This window comes from Rhinichthys klamathensis, unplaced genomic scaffold (assembly GCF_029890125.1).
Source record: "Rhinichthys klamathensis goyatoka isolate OS25496 unplaced genomic scaffold, OSU_Roscu_1.1 h1tg000212l_1, whole genome shotgun sequence".
Lineage (NCBI taxonomy): Eukaryota > Metazoa > Chordata > Actinopteri > Cypriniformes > Leuciscidae > Rhinichthys > Rhinichthys klamathensis.
This window is the reverse complement of record NW_026606737.1, coordinates 718,820-740,032: the sequence shown is the minus strand read 5'-3', so window position 1 is coordinate 740,032 and position 21,213 is coordinate 718,820. Positions and strand designations below refer to the sequence as shown.

The 21,213-nt window shown below is 40.7% G+C and overlaps 2 protein-coding genes across 2 annotated transcripts; both read right to left on the bottom strand.

Annotated features, from left to right (window-relative positions):
* Positions 1–5,476: 5,476 nt before the first annotated feature.
* LOC130097229 (uncharacterized) lies at positions 5,477–13,849 on the bottom strand. The gene is made up of 4 exons (XM_056264017.1): positions 13,657–13,849; positions 13,488–13,556; positions 8,474–8,602; positions 5,477–5,697 (listed from the first exon to the last, which is right to left on the bottom strand). Exons 1-4 carry the CDS (start codon positions 13,847–13,849, stop codon positions 5,477–5,479), a joined length of 612 nt encoding a protein of 203 aa, XP_056119992.1.
* LOC130097222 (uncharacterized) lies at positions 13,657–20,312 on the bottom strand. Its single transcript, XM_056264003.1, has 10 exons — positions 20,215–20,312; positions 19,922–20,084; positions 19,607–19,799; positions 19,174–19,281; positions 18,565–18,672; positions 17,956–18,063; positions 17,347–17,454; positions 16,738–16,845; positions 16,207–16,275; positions 13,657–15,631 (listed from the first exon to the last, which is right to left on the bottom strand). The coding sequence occupies exons 1-10, from the start codon at positions 20,282–20,284 to the stop codon at positions 13,931–13,933; spliced, it is 2,736 nt and encodes a 911-aa protein (XP_056119978.1). The 5' UTR covers positions 20,285–20,312; the 3' UTR covers positions 13,657–13,930.
* Between the last annotated feature and the right edge of the window lie 901 nt (positions 20,313–21,213).

Below are 21,213 nucleotides of genomic sequence, written 5' to 3'. Positions count from 1 at the left end.
ATCCTCTCAACATCAGCGAGACTAGCCTACTGATGTTGGTGGATACAGGCAGAGTATGGGTTCTTCCATGTCCTCTCGATCTCAGTATGAGATCGGGAAGAAATGAAAGGCTCACCTGAGCTGGTGGTTCCATGACCGGGGAAAAACCGCTCTCATCGCGAGCGATTTCTCCCCCAACAAGCAGCCACGGCAGCTGCAGCCTGCCCGCGGCGCGTTCTATAATACCAACCAGCTCAGCATACACGAGGCAGGGTGGCTGAGAAGATACAGGAAAATATCTTATTATTACCACCCTCATCAGCCATCTCGTTTGTCCGGGAGAGCGCTTGCTGCCGGACTAAGTTTTCCCTTTTTTTTCTTTTTTTTTTGAAAAACTTCATCCAATTGCAGCTTCTCGTCAGCCGCCGCATCGTCTGAGAGGATTACACCCCTCTCAAGGCGATCGGCGAGCTTCATCTGTGACATCCAGACGCTGAACCCTCTTCTCTCGAGAAGAGGGACAGGCGCGATCACAATTTGTACAGGCAGTTCCCTCGAGAACCGCCTGTGCGTGTCTTCCTTCCCAGACAGAAAAATGCACAGTTCGCGTGTGTCACCCGGCTTCAGATATCTTGAGCACGGGTCTGCACACTTCTGAAAGCATTTCATAATTACCTGATTTTCAAAGCAGTTACAGACAAAACAGTCCCTGAAGACGAAAAGATGATTTGTCATGTTTGCAAGGCGCCCTTATATACTTCCAGGTCGCACGTTAATCATTCACGTTAATGATTCACGGGCTGTCGCCGGTCAATGTGATTGACGTGATTTGATAGTGATTTCAGACACCTGTCACGCCTGAGGCGTTCCCCATAGCGTCGATGACGTATTGTTGAGTTCCCTTCAAAAGGGAACAATAGTTTTGTATTTCCACCAACAGAATTTTTTTAATTGGCATAATAATTTGATTTAGCCATAGAAAGTGCTTCCTTATAGTGTCTGATATGATGATCATACATTTCTACCAGAAAGACTCGGGAGATAAGATACTGTACAATAATGCATTTTATTAACAGCCCAGCAAGCCATATATGCAATAAAGTTCTTTGGCGTAGGCCCCGTCCATAACTCGCGATCCGAGGGTACGGATTCTGCATATCCTGCCTGAAGATGAAGGCAGGGGCGCAGCCGACCCCCCCTTGGGGTTTTGGAAGGGACCGACCTGGTGGTGGTGGAAAGGATGGAACGAAGACCGTCTTGGTGGAGGTGGGGAGGATGGTGGAAAGTGAAAGCGCCAGCATCTGCGAACTCAGACGAGTGTTAAGTAAGGATCTTTTATACTTCACGTATTAGAACGCGATTGGATAGATGAGAAGGTAATACATGACGTAACAATTGAGTCTTCCTGGCGGAACTTAAGCTACGCTTTCATTTCTACCAGAAAGACTCGGGAGATAAGATACTGTACAATAATGCATTTTATTAACAGCCCAGCAAGCCATATATGCAATAAAGATCTTTGGCGTAGGCCCCGTCCATAACTCGCGATCCGAGGGTACGGATTCTGCATATCCTGCCTGAAGATGAAGGCAGGGGCGCAGCCGACCCCCAAGAATGGGTGGAAGAATAATTCCACTGGACGAAGCCCACCCCCAAAGAACATGAAAGAAACGTATACTCACCAGCCGTATGTTATGTGGTTCCTAAAAATAGAAGAAGAAAAGAGTTAGCAAACAGCGGTAGACATGGATGTGTCAATTTCCATAGATAGTAGAGTTCCAGCGATATCGTCGTGGGAACGGAACTCCACAATCTAAAAGTGGAGCATGCTTAAGTTTATATGAAAAGATACTTTTCTGCTGCTGAATTTACATGAGACATTTACGCATTTGCTGACGCTTAGAATTTATTTAAAAAAAAAAAAAAGATTAATATATATGTACGAAACCACGCTGATCCGCAGAGACAAGGCCACGCTGAGCCACATAAAAACGAGGCCACGTTGAGCCACATAGACGAGGCCGCGCTGAGCCACATAGACAAGGCTACGATGAGCCACACAGAGACGAGGCCACGCTGAGCCACAGAGACAAGGCTACGATGAGCCACACAGAGACGAGGCCACGCTGAGCCACAGAGACAAGGCCACGCTGAGCCACATAGACAAGGCTACGATGAGCCACACATAGACGAGGCCACGCTGAGCCACAGAGACAAGGCCACGCTGAGCCACATAGACAAGGCTACGATGAGCCACACAGAGACGAGGCCACGGTGAGCCACAGAGACGAGGCCACGCTGAGCCACAGAGACAAGGCTACCATGAGCCACACAGAGACGAGGCCACGCTGAGCCACATAGACAAGGCTACGATGAGCCACACAGAGACGAGGCCACGCTGAGCCACATAGACAAGGCTACGATGAGCCACACAGAGACGAGGCCACGCTTAGCCACATAGACGAGGCCACGCTGAGCCACATAGACAAGGCTACGATGAGCCACACAGAGACGAGGCCACGCTGAGCCACAGAGACAAGGCCACGCTGAGCCACATAGACAAGGCTACGATGAGCCACACAGAGACGAGGCCACGGTGAGCCACAGAGACGAGGCCACGCTGAGCCACAGAGACAAGGCTATGATGAGCCACACAGAGACGAGGCCACGCTGAGCCACATAGACAAGGCTACGATGAGCCACACAGAGACGAGGCCACGCTGAGCCACATAGACGAGGCCACGCTGAGCCACATAGACAAGGCTACGATGAGCCACACAGAGACGAGGCCACGCTGAGCCACACAAGGCTACGATGAGCCACACAGAGACGAAGCCACGCTGAGCCACAGACAAGGCTACGATGAGCCACACAGAGACGAGGCCGCGCTGAGCCACACAGAGACGAGGCCACGCTGAGCCACACAGAGACGAGGCCACGTTGAGCCACAGAGACAAGGCTACGATGAGCCACATAGACGAGGCCGCGCTGAGCCACACAGAGACGAGGCCACGCTGAGCCACACAGAGACGAGGCCACGTTGAGCCACACAGAGACAAGGCTACGATGAGCCACACAGAGACGAGGCCACGTTGAGCCACACAGAGACGAGGCCATGCTGAGCCACACAGAGACAAGGCTACGATGAGCCACGCAGAGACGAGGTCACGCTAAGCCACGCATAGACCAGGTTCGCTGAGCCGCTAGGCCGCTAATGTTGCGCATGACGAAACGGGCATAGAAAAAGCCACTAGGCTGCGCGAAGCCAGGCCCCTAAGGACCGTATTGCCAGCAATAGGCGCAAGGACGAATTATTCAAGCTGGGACTATCGCCAGATAGATAACGCGTGACACCACCACCAGTAGTTGCATAGGTATTTACTAGGGGTGGAACGGTACACAGAAGTCACGGTTCGGTTCATACCTCGGTTCAGACGTCACGGTTCGGTACGATTTCGGTACAATGGAGGGAAAAGCAAAACAAAAATGCAGAAGGCATTGTATTTTTTAAATAAGTTTTTTTAATAAAGGCATAGAACCAGTTTATTTGTAGTGCACTAACAATAGTTTTATATAATTAGTTTATTAATTAAATTAATAAAAAGACAAAAAGACCTTGCGATATGTTTGGTAATTGTACCTGAATTAATTTAAAATTATTTTGCTATATTTCAGATCAATATATTTGTTTTCCTTAATTTTAATTAACATTATTAATTGACAATGTAACATTATTCTCTTCTGAATTATAAATAATTGATTTCTGTATAAAATAATACTACCATTAAAAACACATTCGATTTTCTTTTTTTAATCAATGTAGAATGTGTAAGATTAGTGCTCCGAGGACAAGAAATGAAAACCAATGCAATATGACGAATGTCCAAAAGGAACACACAGACGGTTTTGAAATGGAGTTGGATAAATATGTTTTGCTTTTAAAAACAGTGTGTGTTTTTGGTTGGGTGACAGTTGTAGGTTACAGTTTGACAAGAGTTTACAGTGTGACAAAAGCACAATGTTGTGTTTTATTGCGAGTGTACACAAATATAAGTAAACACTTTGCAGGTTTAATGATCTGAACAAAATGACGGAGTATGTACACACACACACACACACACACACACACACACACACACACGCACACACGCACACACGCACACACGCACACACGCACACACACACACACACACACACACACACACACATACTGGTTTCCATGTTGGATGGGGACCAACTTTATGACCATCACCTGTGGGGACCACCCTTTCTAAAGGTTCTAGAGGTATAAAAAAAATTAGGGATACTTACCATAGCTTTGATAACTTATACACGCCTTCAAATATCTGAATTGATGAAGTAATGATTTGACCATGCGCAATGGGGACCTTTGAAACATCCAGTGGACATGTCTTATAGGGACCTACTTTGCATAATATTTGCATAATTCACACAACCTCCCATTTGATTTGTGGGGACCTAATTTGCATAATTCACACAACCTCCCAATTGATTTAAGGGGACCTAATTTGCATAATTCACACAACCTCTTATTTGATTTGTGGGGACCTAGATAGAACAATAAGTATATCACTATTCGACAAATAATAGGCATTTATATAAAGTAAATCCTCAGATTGCATTTTTCCATTTGCCCTTAAAAATGGGTTGAATCTACAACCAAGCAGAATTAAAATATACAGTAGTACAAAACAACTTCGATTAGTTAATGTGGAGAGATAGTGAGGACTGCAAATGGTGCCAGTGATGCAAAGCTTCACTCTTGCATAGAATACCTATGGCTGGTTTCACAGACCTGGCTTAAGATAGTCTCAGACTAAAGTCCGTGTTTAAGCCTACGTTTGATTGGAATAGTAGTGTGATTGAAGTGGATTGTGTGTGAATGGAGAACTGCAACAAAGGATTGCATGCAAGTAGTGAATTTTTTTCTGGATATTTTCCAACCCATTTCATAACCACAAGTCAAACATTCAAACCATTCCACTTCAAAATATTCTTTCTATAATTGTAATTTTTCAGTCACCCTCCCAGCATCAGCTGCTACTCATTCACCTGATACTTATTTAAAAAATCTACTACTAATTGAGCTTCAATACATTAATTTACATTACAATGGCTGAATTCAACTTTTATTGAGTTCAACTTCACAAAATAACTCAAATGAAGTCATACCTCAAAACAAAGTCCTGATATTAAAAGTATAATATATATAACTTTCACACATGCTTCCTTTCACATACATGTGAATTTAAACAAACTACAACTTTAAAATAACTTTATTGTTCGACCAATGCTTTCCGACTGGTGGTCATCACAGTCATCATAAAACATATGGCAAACAATTTCAAATAAAGTTATTCTATAGCCTACACGTGTTTCTGTAGTTTTAAAGGGTTAGTAAACCCAAAAACATCTTTAACCTTTTAACATCTTTGAACAAAACCTGCCACGACAGAGTTGGATCTTCACATTATTATTATTTGCACTGGAATTTCTTTTTGTAAGCTGTAATACGATTATAAATGTGAAATTTTACAGTCTTCCAATCGCGGTTCTTAAGCGCTCCTGGTTCAGCTTTCAAACATTTTTCACAGTCACTCTTTGCTGGTACAGTGAGCGATGTGATGAATCGCTGCATGTGCCTTTCCACCGCCTGCACCTCTGTCTGCTGCCAGGGTGTCTTCTGGGTACTTTTACCTAAAAGTGGACAGAAAAAACTATTGAAATGAGAAAGTGTGTGTACTGGAATTCCAATCCAAAGTTCTAAATCCTATTATCAGTATTTATTAGGTCTGCCCTCTAATAGTTAACCACGATTTTATTAGTCGGTTAGTCGCAGGGAAAAAAACCCCCGCAGGAAATCACGCAGGCTGTGTCGGACAGATCAATAACGGCAGTCGGCAGGAAATCCAAACATTTGCCTATCAGTCATTGACCTTAAATATGGCTTATCTCTTGAAACATGCGAGTAGTATCAACCTTACAAGTCGCTCACTCTAATGTTAACCTGATAAATGTGTTATTATTAGACTCATATCTGTGCGTGTGTGGAAAGACGCTTTACATAGAGGAGCCGGCGCGATCATTTTACTTAAAATACTCTTGTCCTTTTATTCATATAGATAAGAGTAATGCAAACTGTAAAGGGTCAAATTTCATTTTCTATTATTTCTGTAAACTCACAATAACTAAAAAATGTTTTGCTTTTGTAAAATAATGAAAACAATAAGGATGTGCTTTCTGCTGTCTCAGTAAACTTGAGCGTCACAGAAATGAGCCGAAACTCAGCGTGTACTCACCTCACACACGATAAATATATCTATAGAAAGCTTGAAATGTCTGCTTTTAAAGGAACCAATTCAAGTGTAAAATAATTATTCTCATTATGTAATCCATATGAAACGTGCATATATGCGCGTCACTGCGGAGATGAGTCAGCATCGTTGACTTAATTTATTGGTAATGTTTTCGGCTGCAGAGATTACAATGTTTAGTAATGATGGTTCAATGTTTGCCAGTGCGCTGTGGAGCTTTATGTGCGCGCTTCAGCGCTGATTAGGCTTTGTATTATATAGGCAATTAAAGGCTCATTATTATTAGTTAAGGCTTATTAGTATAAAAATGTGATTAGTAGTCATTCATTTTAAACTATTAGTCAACTAGAAAAATCTTTAGTCAGCATCTATATTGCAAAACAAATTATTTGCACTCTATCTATAAATAGAATTACACTGTCAATCAAACAGTGATTTTTGCATTGTCACTTGGCCTGAAATGATCATTGGGGAAAAGGTAAATATATTAAGATCAATGTCTTGGCTGGAAGTTATTTTTATGCATCCATCCACTCAAACTTCTCCAGGAGATACCCTACGTTCACACCGCCGCCGCTCTGCCAGCGACGCCATGGAAATATTCGTGGACGCTCTGATGTAGATGAATACTTGGTCTTTTTTAAAACTATATTTAAAGGGGCCGCAAAGCAAACAAGCATGTCAATAGTTATTTTTGCAGAAAATTGATCAATGGAAAGAACTTAATTATAGTGACATTCCATTGATTAATTTGCTAATGAAATAAACCAATTAAAAGCTATTTGTGTGGTGTGGCTTTTGTGTTCATGGTTAAGTGCTATTCTAATTTGCATTCCCGCTGAAAAACAAGTGTTCTAGCGCAAAATTTTTGCCTATAAATAGTGTTGCGTGCCTTCTTATCAAATTCAAATGATCAATCTCTCCTCTATTTTGCTTGGGAAATAATGTGGTTGGAACCAAAAAGTTACAGGACTGCGTTCTCTGGAATCCTCTCAAACGGAGCACTTCTACATTACGATTGGTTGCTGCCGAACCGCGTCATTGCTCATTACCATAAATTTGACCTGATTTCAACTTCTCCTCGCCGCTCTCACCGTCCAAGACTCGCCGCCCTCTCCGGAGCTCGCCAGATAGTTATTCCTGATATTTCAATTATTAGAACAGCTACAGTTCCTACTCGTGCCACAAAGCACCTAGTAGATTCTAGAATCAACCAAGTAACCCTCTAAACAACTACTGATGGGTTCCTGAGCATTATGATATTGAAATTCATGTATAGAGGAACAATTTAGTTGCAAAGTGTTCAAATCGCTAACATTTTGGTGGAAACGTCTCAAAAAGGGAAACAGCAAAAAACAAAATCAGCATTTAGTGATCTGGTCTAACATCTGGGTATCAAAGTGCTCCTAAATTGTCTAATTTAGTCTTAAGCCTTGTTTATACTCGACGCGTCCGCACGAGCGCGAGTCTCCGCTGACTGCGCGCGCACCTCTCCAAACGGACGAGGCGTTTATACTTGACGCGCTCGCCGTTGTGCTATTCTGTGAAACGACAGGGGGCGACTCGGAGTAATTCTCCTCTAAACCACCAGGAATCAGCAGTGAAGAAGTAGTTTGCCGTTTATTAGTAGTTTATTAATTTCTGATTCATATAAAAAGAGTAATAAATGCAGTAGGTTTATTGCACTTTCACTGAATGTAAACTAGTAAACAACTGAAGCCTTATTGAAGAGTGTTTAAACCTTAATTTCATCAGCAGGGCTTAATTCTGCTATTGTAGGCTTATTTTGTAAATGTAAGCAGTTACTTTATACAAGTGCAAACTGGGTGCTTAATGTAAATGTGTTCCTATTCACAAAATGAGAGGCTTTTATGGTCGCCCATCAATACAAATGTCTCTGTGTATAGAAGGATCATAAACATGGTGGTACAGACATACCAGTTCGGCCAGATTCGGCTCGAAGTCGTTCATCTTCGGATGCGGCGCCACGCGCGATGTTACAAAAAGTGCTGTGCACACCGCCAGCCGAAATGGGGTCTTGCGCACCCAACGCGCACGACCGCCCACACCGCAATGACGTCATTTTTGCCGCGCGCACTTCGCGCTCTTGCGGACGCGTCGAGTATAAACAAGGCTTTAGAAATGTGTAAAGAGTTCACCTTTGGAAGAAGGCCTCACAGCACTGGCTCCTGAAGGCATCTCTTCATCTGATGGTGGTCTGCGTCTCTTGGGTGGTGGCGGCATGTCATTCCTCTCGGTAGGAGGAAGTGCCACCTCTGAAGATGGTTCTATAGAAAATAATCAAAGTTCAACATTTTCAGAAAGATATACACTTTAAATGTACTATAGAATGCTGATAATTGTTGTGTTACAAATTTATTAAATGTTTAATTTAGGTTCCAATAGAATGGTATATAAACTGAGAAAGTTTAGTAGACTGAATTTTGCATTTGAGTTATAAATGATTATATCAGAGTTTTCCAGCAAGAGATTCCTGCCAGTCCTGTTTCTCTCTATTGTAGGTTAAATTAGTCCGATTACTGAGACTCACTCTTTGGCTCAATCCCAATACACCCCTTGGCCCTAACCCCTCCGTTTTGCGCGTTCACGTCTAGGGGTAGGGTGTCCCGATTCTTGTTGAGATCGAGGGGTAGGGCTAAGGGGTAGGGCTACATAGCCCTTGAAACAGAGATTTCTTAGAGGCACACTCCAAACGGAGGGCTACGAGATGGTTCACAGAATGCATCGCGAATCACCGCGAGATGGGTTCGCAAACGGTTAAACATTTAAATTTAGCCCCAGATGACACCACCATGCAATTTAATTACTCTTATAATAATAATAATAGAGTGATTTGAATTAAGAAATTGTATAATAAATTACCTTTCCGAAACAGAAAAGACATACATTGAGGAAGGAATGTTATAATGTTATAATGAATGTTATATCATCATGTTTCCTCAAAGTTAAGAGCAGCTGCGCTGATTGTCAGTCGTTGTCATGTAGAAATCCTGTAAAAACTCTGTAACGTCAGAGCCATCGCCGACGACTGATGATGTATTGGGTTCATGAAGGGTTGTTCCATTTCGCAGGGGAATATTTCAACCCCATGGCCCTTGTAACTCTGTTTTAAGGGCCAAGGGGTACACTCGAAAACAAGGGGTAGGGGCAAGGGGTGAATTAGGATTGAGCCTTTGTCTTTAAATGGCTCTAGGAGCCCGTTCCAGTCGTTAAATAGTCAGGCTGAGTGGATTATCACCTATGCATCTGAATCACACTGCTATGCTGATGAGATCAGGGCTGGGGAATTTCCGTTAACGAGCAGACTTCCGTACTTCATTTACATGCTTTGTTTTAGAGTGTCTCCACCTCTATGTAAATCCCTCCCCCTTGAAAAGGCATATAGACTACAAGGTACACTGGCTTAATTAGACTAGACTGGGATGACTACAGCGATGCACAGCGAGTTCTCAAAGAATCCTGCTTGAAAGATGTCCCAATGTCTCCTGGTCTCTGCTTCGACAATACACTGTGTTATTACACTTATGCACTAATTATTTAAAATCATTAAAGTACAATAAACCCTAAACCTGTGCAATTCTTCATTATTGCAAGTATAATTGAACTGCATCTTTACAGCAGACTAGTGTTGCACGATATACCGATACTAGAAAGGTATCGCGATACCCAGCTATTAAAATCGGAACGATATGAAATTTTATTAGTACCGGTACTTTAAGAGTGACATCACTCTAAACAATAAGAGCAGTATTTCTTTATTTTGCGTCGATGTGTGACAGTCGGAGTCAGGACGTGTGTGCAGAGCTCTGCTTCCACTGTTTACATTCACTAAACAACGAAAGCAGAACAGTAAAATACACTCACCGGCCACTTTATTAGGTACACCTGTCCAACTGCTCGTTAACACTTAATTTCTAAGCAGCCAATCACATGGCGGCAACTCAGTGCATTTAGGCATGTAGACATGGTCAAGACAATCTCCTGCAGTTCAAACCGAGCATCAGTATGGGGAAGAAAGGTGATTTGAGTGACTTTGAACGTGGCATGATTGATGGTGCCAGAAGGGCTGGTCTGAGTATTTCAGAAACTGCTAATCTACTGGGATTTTCACGCACAACCATCTCTAGGGTTTACAGAGAATGGTCCAAAAAAGAAAAAACATCCAGTGAGCGGCAGTTCTGTGGGCGGAAATGCCTTGTTGATGCCAGAGGTCAGAGGAGAATGGCCAGACTGGTTCGAGCTGATAGAAGGGCAACAGTGACTGAAATAACCACTCGTTACAACCGAGGTATGCAGCAAAGCATTTGTGAAGCCACAACACGCACAACCTTGAGGCGGATGGGCTACAACAGCAGAATACTCCACCGGGTACCACTCATCTCCACTACAAATAGGAAAAAGAGGCTACAATTTGCAAGAGGTCACCAAAATTGAACAGTTGAAGACTGGAAAAATGTTGCCTGGTCTGATGAGTCTCGATTTCTGTTGAGACATTCAGATGTTAGAGTCAGAATTTGGCGTAAACAGAATGAGAACATGGAACCATCATGCCTTGTTACCACTGTGCAGGCTGGTGGTGGTGGTGTAATGGTGTGGGGGATGTTTTCCTGGCACACTTTAGGCCCCTTAGTGCCAATTGGGCATCGTTTAAATGCCACGGCCTACCTGAGCATTGTTTCTGACCATGTCCATCCCTTTATGGCCACCATGTACCCATCCTCTGATGGCTACTTCCACCATGTCACAAAGCTCTAATCATTTCAAATTGGTTTCTTGAACATGACAATGAGTTCACTGTACTAAAATGGCCTCCACAGTCACCAGATCTCAACCCAATAGAGCATCTTTGGGATGTGGTGGAACGGGAGATTCGCATCATGGATGTGCAGCCGACAAATCTGCGGCAACTGTGTGATGCCATCATGTCAATATGGACCAAACTCCCTGAGGAATGCTTCCAGCACCTTGTTGAATCTATGCCACGAAGAATTGAGGCAGTTCTGAAGGCAAAAGGGGGTCCAACCCGTTACTAGCATGGGGTACCTAATAAAGTGGCCGGTGAGTGTATATACGCACAGTGAAACATGCATGATGAGAAAAAGCGCGGGACATGCTCGCGCTGCCAAGCTCAGACCTGAAGAGCGCACACACGCCTTTCACACAGCATGCGATCGCCACTTCAGTTCTCTTTCGTGGATTATTTGGATTGAATAATCAAAATTCTAGGTAAAAATGTACATCCTGATGAGTATTCACGTAAACACAGTCGGGTATGTCTTTAGTGAATGTAAACCATTTGTAAAAATAAATCATATGTGTTCCATTGGGTAGCCTACGTGCAGGTCTTAAAGGGCCGGACCAGCAGCCTAATATTCTGTGTAATTAATGTTGATGAAACAACAGAAAATAGAGAATCACCCAATGCTTGACTGAATAAATGTATCTATTTATTAAGAATCAGTCTATAGTTAATTTATAGAGTGAAGACTTTATTTTTTTCAGCTACAGTACTAGGTTTATTTAACAGTAGCATTCAAAAAAGAAATGAAGCACTGTTTATTTTATTTGTCTCTATTGTTTGTAATTTGCTTTTTTGCTTATTTTAAATAACAAAAATAGAATTAAATATCTGTATTGTCATTATAAAATTACATTTAAAATATATTAAATAACTCATTTCATGAAATATTTTGGTCATCCCAACCTGTTCAGAATTGTGAAAGGTTAGCAAATGTTAAAGGGAAACTCCACTTTTTTTGGAAATAGGCTCATTTTACAACTCCCCCAGAGTTAAACTGTTCAGTTTTACCGTTTTTGAATCCATTCAGCCGATCTCCGGTTCTGGCGGTACCACTTTTAGCATAGCTTAGCATACATCATTGGAGTGGACAAGACCATTAGCATTTCTAAAAAAAAAAATGACCCAAAGAGTTTCGATATTTTCTAGGCTGATATGGCTTGGAACTATACTCTCATTCCTGCGTAATAATCAAGAAACTTTACTGCCGTACCATGAGTGCAGCAGGCGTAATGATATGACACAGCGCCTGAAAATAGGCTACCTTCCGTCAACACAACGGAACTATTTTCAGGCACTGCGTTATATCATTACGCCTGCTGCTCTCGTGGTACCGCAGTGACGTTTCTTGATTATTACGCAGGAATGAGAGTATAGTTCCTAGCCATATCAGCCTAGAAAATCACAACTTTACATTTTCCGTCGGTCTTAGTCCACGATGTAACTACAGAAGAGTCAAGTTTTAAATAGGAAAAATATCGAAACTCTTTGGTCATTTTTTTTTTTAGAAATGCTAATGGTCTTGTCCACTTCAATGATGTATGCTAAGCTATGCTAAAAGTGGTACCGCCAGAACCGGAGATCGGCTGAATGGATTCAAAAACGGTAAAACTCAACAGTTTAACTCTGGGGGAGTTGTAAAATGAGCCTATTTCCAAAAAAAAGTGGAGTATCCCTTTAACATGATTGATAATAATGCCAATGTTGCAAACATCTTTGTAAGGACGTACACACGGGCACTTGCTAATTATTATTATTATTATTATTATATTTAATAAAGGGAAGGTAATGGTAAAAAAAGCATTGAAGGAACACATTTTAAATCTTAAACTTTATAAAACAATGAATTGTAAGTTCTGTCATATTTTTCGATCGATATCGAGGTATTTTAGTCTGGTATCGTATCGAAGTCATAATTTTGGTATCGTGACAACACTACAGCAGACATTTAATCAAACAATAAGCTCAAGCTAACTAAGACATGAAATAAAATGGTTAAATACTCAATCTGACATGGTTCGTTTAGTGCCATGACACAACCAACACGAGAAGAGAGCGGATCAGCTAGCATTTTACGACAAATTTGCACCTTTCTCTTATGAAAAATTATTTTTATGGTAGTAAACTCCACAAAAAATATTCACTCCAGAATAAATGTTTAGTGTAAGACATTTTGAAGAATAGCTTGGAGGCATTTGATTCAGTACACAATGAGCAGTTTCGTAAAAAACGTTTGTTCAGCATACTGAAGAATCTTTTTTAAATGTTGGCTATGATGTTTCTTCACAAGTTAAGTGACTGAAAACTATGAATAACTGCAAAATCTAGTAGTGTATTTTGAAAGTAATACAAACCGTCAACAGTAGATGAACAGTGTCCCTCTTGTATGCTCCCGTCTTCCTCATCACAGTCAATAACTTTTTCTGTGGAAGTTCAAAGTACAGCTTAGCAATGGTAAACCACATGGTATATGAATAGATGGTAAACAGAAAAATCAAACAAAAGTCAAATAAAATACCACACCATCAGGAGCTATCCCAATTTCATCCAAGTTCTTGCCATGGAACTCAGCTAATCTTCCTTGCTCAAGAGCCATTAGAACTTTGCTGATCTTGGCAAGTTGCAGGGTCTTCTCAGGGAGACGATAGAACTCACGATGGATTCTTATGTCGTGTCCAAGAAAGTTTGCCAGCTGGTCCATCTCTGTGTCAGTCATATTCAGCACGGTTGAAAGTGTTGCGGCATGCTTTCGCAGTCTTGTAGATGTCAGTGACTTGGGACACTTTGCGCCACACACCTAAGCAAAGCCACGGAGGCAGTCTGACCCTCGAAAATGTGTCATGGCTTCTGGTCTTGCAAACAAATAGGGATTGTCTTTCAGAACCCCACAAGCCTCTCTCTGCTTAACAAGGATTTCTAAGGCAGATAGCATTTTTGGAGTCAGAAGAATTGGAACTGGTCGACCACGCTTTCCCCTTGTGATAACCCTTGTGAAGTGTCTGCAGAGTTTTTTTTCCACTTCAGAGAGTGCCCAGTCCACATCTTCATGTGGATCAGAAGTGTCTCTTGATAGAAATGCAGACAAAGGCATGCTCGAAACCTCTCCTTCCCTGCGGCGGTTAAAGAGAATCATCTGGGCTAGACACACCTTTGCCAGATCCATCCAGGCTTTAGTAGAGGGACTTTCAGAGAGTGTTTTGAACCACTTGTCTTGCACTTCACTGAGATAAGTATGCATTTTCTGGACGTCTTCGGTAAAGGGCATGATAGTGGGCACATTCCACTTTGCTTCACTGATGTTCCTCAATGCTGTAGCCGAGATCATCTCGTTCCACTTGCTCTCATGGACTTCTAGAAACTCACTGGCGTTCTTTACAAGCTGTTTGTCATTTGAGATTAATCCCTGAGCTTTTAAGAGTTTGCTCACTTTAACCAGGGAATTCCCAAGCTTGTTTGCAAGCGATGGAATCATGAACTTGTCCGTTTCACTGTCATACCCACACGTATACTTCACAGCTTTGACAGTCTCCATGTACTTCTTTGGATTTACACAATCTTCCATCGTTTTTAACGAGGTGACTCTCCTCGCCTTGTGAATCAACCTTCCCAATTCTCGCATCTTCTCCCGCACATACTGTTTATTTTTGGCTGATAGCCCTCCTTTGTTCAACAAGTGCTGCCCAATTTCAGTAATTACTCTGTCATTTTTTATTATATCTGTGATTGGGTCAGGAGTCATGGCACTGATTACTCCCCACAGTTGTTTGGTCATGTTTGAAGGCACAGGACCTGTGTATGTACACATGGACTGAACACGGTTTTTTCCTGGTTTGGGGGGGACTGACTGAGGTTTAAGTCTACAAGAACGCATATGACGCCACAGGACCTTTCTTGTAAAAAGTCCTTGACAGTACGCACAATGCATAAAATCCTCTCCCTGCGCTTTTTTAGGTGGTCGTTTAAATGGCACCAGTTCCCCCTTTCCTGATTCCATAACAGCAGCATTGTGGGCATAGTTCCCTTTGTTGCGAATATAATCCAGCTGTTTTTTTCTCTCTTTTGAACCTTTTGGAAAGCTTAGAGCTCTAGCCACATCAGATGTATTTGCATGTGAACTTTCTAGATGCCTTGCCATCTTAGCGTAAGGTTTGGAGCAATACAAGCAGTAATGTCTCTTGTTATACACTCTACCGCCATCTCTTTTTTGGTATGCATTAACAAATACGCAGTCTGAACTGGGCTCTTCTACTGTTTCAGATGTTTTAGATGTAAGGCTGTGCATTTTGTCTGACGTTGTTGTGTCACAGTCAGGGGAGCTTACAGAGGCAGATTCATTCATATCCAGTTCATCAAGAAGCTGATGCTTTGTTGGGTTCAGTGTAAGGCTAACATCACTGTCACTGTCACTGTTGGAAGTGGTATCTGGGACATAATTATCTGAACTCTCTGGTGTAGAATCAAAGAGCTCACCAGAATCTTGAAGATCCATGTCTTTCATCTTAAATGAAAAAAAATATATATTAAAAAGTTAATTAGAAATAGGTAGAACTGCTGCATTTAATTAATTGATCATTAACAGACATAAATTGGCAACTATTGTGATAATCAATGTACTGTTCAAGTATTGTTTTGTTTTAAATTTACAAGTTACATGTGATGATTTGCTGCTTCTTACTGTTTGTTATACTAAAGTTCTTAAGTGTAATAAAACGTTTTGGGCAGTTGATCTGACAAAAATAAGGACATCTGATGGGTTTTGGGTTTAATGTAAAGGGGATGCAAATTTTTGATTCTCTGATATTTTGTAGTCAAAATGATTTATCACATAAGAATATATTAATTACATAAATTAATTGATATTGCCTTCATATCCAAACACCTTAATCATATGTAAAGAGTGAGCAGAGCGAGCTTCCATAGGAATGAACTCAAATTATGAATGCCCGTGCAGTCGTGCACATTTAACTTTCGCTTTTAAATTATCGAGGATTTTAAAATTTAAAAGAGAGAAAAACTCCAACGTGTGCATGTAAACATAGCCATTGAATCTCTTGTTGCGACTTGAGAACTTACCATGATACTTTTAGTCCGTCTCAGTCTTGGTACAAAAATGTCATTTTCATTTCGGAGCTGTATCACAATCTGTAAAAAGAAAAGAGTATATAAACAACATTTTACATTATTACAGTATTTGAAATGTAAAAATAAAAAGCGCAAGAAAAAAAATAAAATTACTGTCCAGCAAACCTTGCTCGCACACATCTGGATTAAAACCAGCTTCATGGGGACCTTTCACACACAACGTTATAGTTCCTTATGGGGACCAGTTTCATCAAATTCAAAACACAGGTTTGAGCTCAAACACTGACTGAAAGTGTGTTGTGGGGACGTCGTGAGTGTCCATTTTAATGCAACAATTAACGCAGAAAAAAATCCTCTTGAAGGATAAAACTGGCCCTAAATACTCCACTGCCACTAATCTACTGGACACATGTCCTAAAACGGTTTAATGTACTAATTTACAGCAGATACGCATCAAAATATGCTTACAAATCACTACACCATGACAAAAACCTAAATCTTTAGTGATGAATGTGAACGTACCTGTTGAGGAGAGTTGATTTGAGCAGATTCATCATCCATCTGAGTCTCTGACTGGAGAGAAGGATCAGAGTTACTCGCTGTGCTGGTATTAACAGGAGCGCTGGTCATCTGTAAGAGACAACATTCAAAATGACAAGATGTTAGATCATGGAAACACAAGAGAGAAATCTGAAGCAGATACCACATGGTTTGAGAATGAGAGACAAATCAACTACATCTAAAACATGCATTCCTGTCCAGTCCAACTCTGTGTGCGCTCACACACATCTGGATTAAAACCGGCTTCATGGGGACCTTTCACACACAACGTTATAGTTCCTTATGGGGACCAGTTTCATCAAATTCAAAACACAGGTTTGAGCTCAAACACTGACTGAAAGTGTGTTGTGGGGACGTCGTGAGTGTCCATTTTATTGCAACAATTAACGCAGAAAAAAATCCTCTTGAAGGATAAAACTGGCCCTAAATACTCCACTGCCACTAATCTACTGGACACATGTCCTAAAACGGTTTAATGTACTAATTTACAGCAGATACGCATCAAAATATGCTTACAAATCACTACACCATGACAAAAACCTAAATCTTTAGTGATGAATGTGAACGTACCTGTTGAGGAGAGTTGATTTGAGCAGATTCATCATCCATCTGAGTCTCTGACTGGAGAGAAGGATCAGAGTTACTCGCTGTGCTGGTATTAACAGGAGCGCTGGTCATCTGTAAGAGACAACATTCAAAATGACAAGATGTTAGATCATGGAAACACAAGAGAGAAATCTGAAGCAGATACCACATGGTTTGAGAATGAGAGACAAATCAACTACATCTAAAACATGCATTCCTGTCCAGTCCAACTCTGTGTGCGCTCACACACATCTGGATTAAAACCGGCTTCATGGGGACCTTTCACACACAACGTTATAGTTCCTTATGGGGACCAGTTTCATCAAATTCAAAACACAGGTTTGAGCTCAAACACTGACTGAAAGTGTGTTGTGGGGACGTCGTGAGTGTCCATTTTATTGCAACAATTAACGCAGAAAAAAATCCTCTTGAAGGATAAAACTGGCCCTAAATACTCCACTGCCACTAATCTACTGGACACATGTCCTAAAACGGTTTAATGTACTAATTTACAGCAGATACGCATCAAAATATGCTTACAAATCACTACACCATGACAAAAACCTAAATCTTTAGTGATGAATGTGAACGTACCTGTTGAGGAGAGTTGATTTGAGCAGATTCATCATCCATCTGAGTCTCTGACTGGAGAGAAGGATCAGAGTTACTCGCTGTGCTGGTATTAACAGGAGCGCTGGTCATCTGTAAGAGACAACATTCAAAATGACAAGATGTTAGATCATGGAAACACAAAAGAGAAATCTGAAGCAGATACCACATGGTTTGAGAATGAGAGACAAATCAACTACATCTAAAACATGCATTCCTGTCCAGTCCAACTCTGTGTGCGCTCACACACATCTGGATTAAAACCGGCTTCATGGGGACCTTTCACACACAACGTTATAGTTCCTTATGGGGACCAGTTTCATCAAATTCAAAACACAGGTTTGAGCTCAAACACTGACTGAAAGTGTGTTGTGGGGACGTCGTGAGTGTCCATTTTATTGCAACAATTAACGCAGAAAAAAATCCTCTTGAAGGATAAAACTGGCCCTAAATACTCCACTGCCACTAATCTACTGGACACATGTCCTAAAACGGTTTAATGTACTAATTTACAGCAGATACGCATCAAAATATGCTTACAAATCACTACACCATGACAAAAACCTAAATCTTTAGTGATGAATGTGAACGTACCTGTTGAGGAGAGTTGATTTGAGCAGATTCATCATCCATCTGAGTCTCTGACTGGAGAGAAGGATCAGAGTTACTCGCTGTGCTGGTATTAACAGGAGCGCTGGTCATCTGTAAGAGACAACATTCAAAATGACAAGATGTTAGATCATGGAAACACAAGAGAGAAATCTGAAGCAGATACCACATGGTTTGAGAATGAGAGACAAATCAACTACATCTAAAACATGCATTCCTGTCCAGTCCAACTCTGTGTGCGCTCACACACATCTGGATTAAAACCGGCTTCATGGGGACCTTTCACACACAACGTTATAGTTCCTTATGGGGACCAGTTTCATCAAATTCAAAACACAGGTTTGAGCTCAAACACTGACTGAAAGTGTGTTGTGGGGACGTCGTGAGTGTCCATTTTATTGCAACAATTAACGCAGAAAAAAATCCTCTTGAAGGATAAAACTGGCCCTAAATACTCCACTGCCACTAATCTACTGGACACATGTCCTAAAACGGTTTAATGTACTAATTTACAGCAGATACGCATCAAAATATGCTTACAAATCACTACACCATGACAAAAACCTAAATCTTTAGTGATGAATGTGAACGTACCTGTTGAGGAGAGTTGATTTGAGCAGATTCATCATCCATCTGAGTCTCTGACTGGAGAGAAGGATCAGAGTTACTCGCTGTGCTGGTATTAACAGGAGCGCTGGTCATCTGTAAGAGACAACATTCAAAATGACAAGATGTTAGATCATGGAAACACAAGAGAGAAATCTGAAGCAGATACCACATGGTTTGAGAATGTGAAACATTCATTTTACATAGTTAATTATTGGTTTTTTTTTGTGATTATATTTCACCCATTAGTTGCAACATGGTCATTGTATGCCACATTGGATATGGATATAATTTATTGGAATAGACATCAATTAGATTCATAGATTTCTAATAGATCAAATTATAATCCATTCAACCAACTTGTTTGCCACATGTTGCCAAAATATGAGCTATTTTGTCCACAGTGTGCTTTGCAACATACTTGTGTTCTCCATGGGTAGTTTTCTCCTCCATAATCATAGGCAATTTCTTCTCCTTCTTTAATGTCATCCAGGGCAAACAGACAAAGGTGAGGCTTTCCATTGACGTCAATTTTCTTCATCTTACAATTTGGATGTTTGTGACAATCATTAACGATCCGCCCATACGATCCATCTTCTCTTGACGCATCAATACTTAAATATGAAACCATGAGAAAAGGATGATTACAAGTACTACAATATACCACCACAAATCAGTTTATTTTTACTATCTTTTTGCATAAGGAATATAGCTTTGGTACAACTTGACTTCTTACCACCATGTTTTCCCTCGCCACTTGAAATCAAACATAAATGCAGCACAGGATGCGTGGTAACGTTTTCTTCTTCTCTGCAGTTCTGCATCATTTATCATATCTCCCCTGTACTCAACAACAAAATCACCTTTGCAAAAGTCACCCTTTGCAAATAGACCACGTCCTGCAAAATACAGATTTTTTCTGATTAACAGATTTTTACAGATTTCAGGTCTGATTAATGTGCTCATAAGATTATGGTTAGGACATGCATATCTTGGTAAATATTGAATGATAAAATCACACCACCTTACCTTTCACTGCATTGATATACTTCACATCTAATTTGAATGTTTTGTCAGTCTTTGAAACAACATGATGCATGGCATCCTTAAGGGGGCTGATTCGTGGTGGCATTACAAACTGAGAGGAAAAAAATAGTGTGAAAAAAATTACACTGAAAATGGGGACACATGCAGAATTCAACTAGCATGTTCAATAAGTAGCCTAGATAAGAATGTTATTGTAATGTTACTGCATTACAATGATATTATATGTATCAATGTAAGACAAGAAATCTGAACTCTACAATATAATATCATCAGATTTATTGACTGGCACAATGCTAGCCTTGCGGGCATAAACTCACCATTTTCACTCAGGCTCTAATCTCTCACAAAACCAACATCTGTAAAATCCCAGGTAGCCTTGGCAATTATTTAACTATTCATTTGGTCCTTAACCTAACTAAGTTACTCTTTTGAACGAGCTCACCATACAAACCCCAGTTTATTTTAACTACAGTCATAATTAAAACTAAGTTTATTCATTTATTCTTTTAAAGCTACTTTCCATGTCAGTTTTTGTTTTATTTTAGCCTAACGTTACTTCATTTCTCTGTGAAGCACTTTAGTCAAGATCTGTGGCTTGTATATGTTGCCTATGAGTTCATTTAAATGTAAAAACAATTTCTGATCAGTCAAACATAAGTGCTAACGTATATAATATATATATATATATATATATATATATATATATATATATATATATATATATATATATATATATATATATATATGCCTATAAAACATATCTTTAATTTAAAGTATAAAATAAGCCACCGTCCAACGCAAACTAGACAGAGAAACAAACTTAATAACCGAATCCCTCCATTAGCAATCAGTCAGACTAGACGACACTTTTCAGTTAAAATTAAGTCCTTAACATTAAATTGTATGATTATGTGATCGCTTATTGGAAAAACAGAGAAAATGTCAGGCCACACTTACCGTTAGCCTCAACAATTAGCACTA

What these genes read in the sequence shown, in the direction of transcription:
- LOC130097229 (XM_056264017.1), bottom strand. Translation starts at nt 13,849, where the DNA reads ATGACTGACACAGAGATGGACCAGCTGGCAAACTTTCTTGGACACGAC. An exon ending in CTGTTCATCTACTGTTGACG is followed by an intron (nt 8,603 to 13,487) that starts GTTTGTATTACT and finishes TATTTTCTATAG; the next exon opens with AACCATCTTCAGAGGTGGCA. An exon ending in TGTGAGGCCTTCTTCCAAAG is followed by an intron (nt 5,698 to 8,473) that starts GTGAACTCTTTA and finishes GTCCACTTTTAG; the next exon opens with GTAAAAGTACCCAGAAGACA.
- LOC130097222 (XM_056264003.1), bottom strand. Translation starts at nt 20,284, where the DNA reads ATGCATCATGTTGTTTCAAAGACTGACAAAACATTCAAATTAGATGTG. An exon ending in ACTACCCATGGAGAACACAA is followed by an intron (nt 19,282 to 19,606) that starts GTATGTTGCAAA and finishes TGTCTCTTACAG; the next exon opens with ATGACCAGCGCTCCTGTTAA. An exon ending in AAATCAACTCTCCTCAACAG is followed by an intron (nt 17,455 to 17,955) that starts GTACGTTCACAT and finishes TGTCTCTTACAG; the next exon opens with ATGACCAGCGCTCCTGTTAA.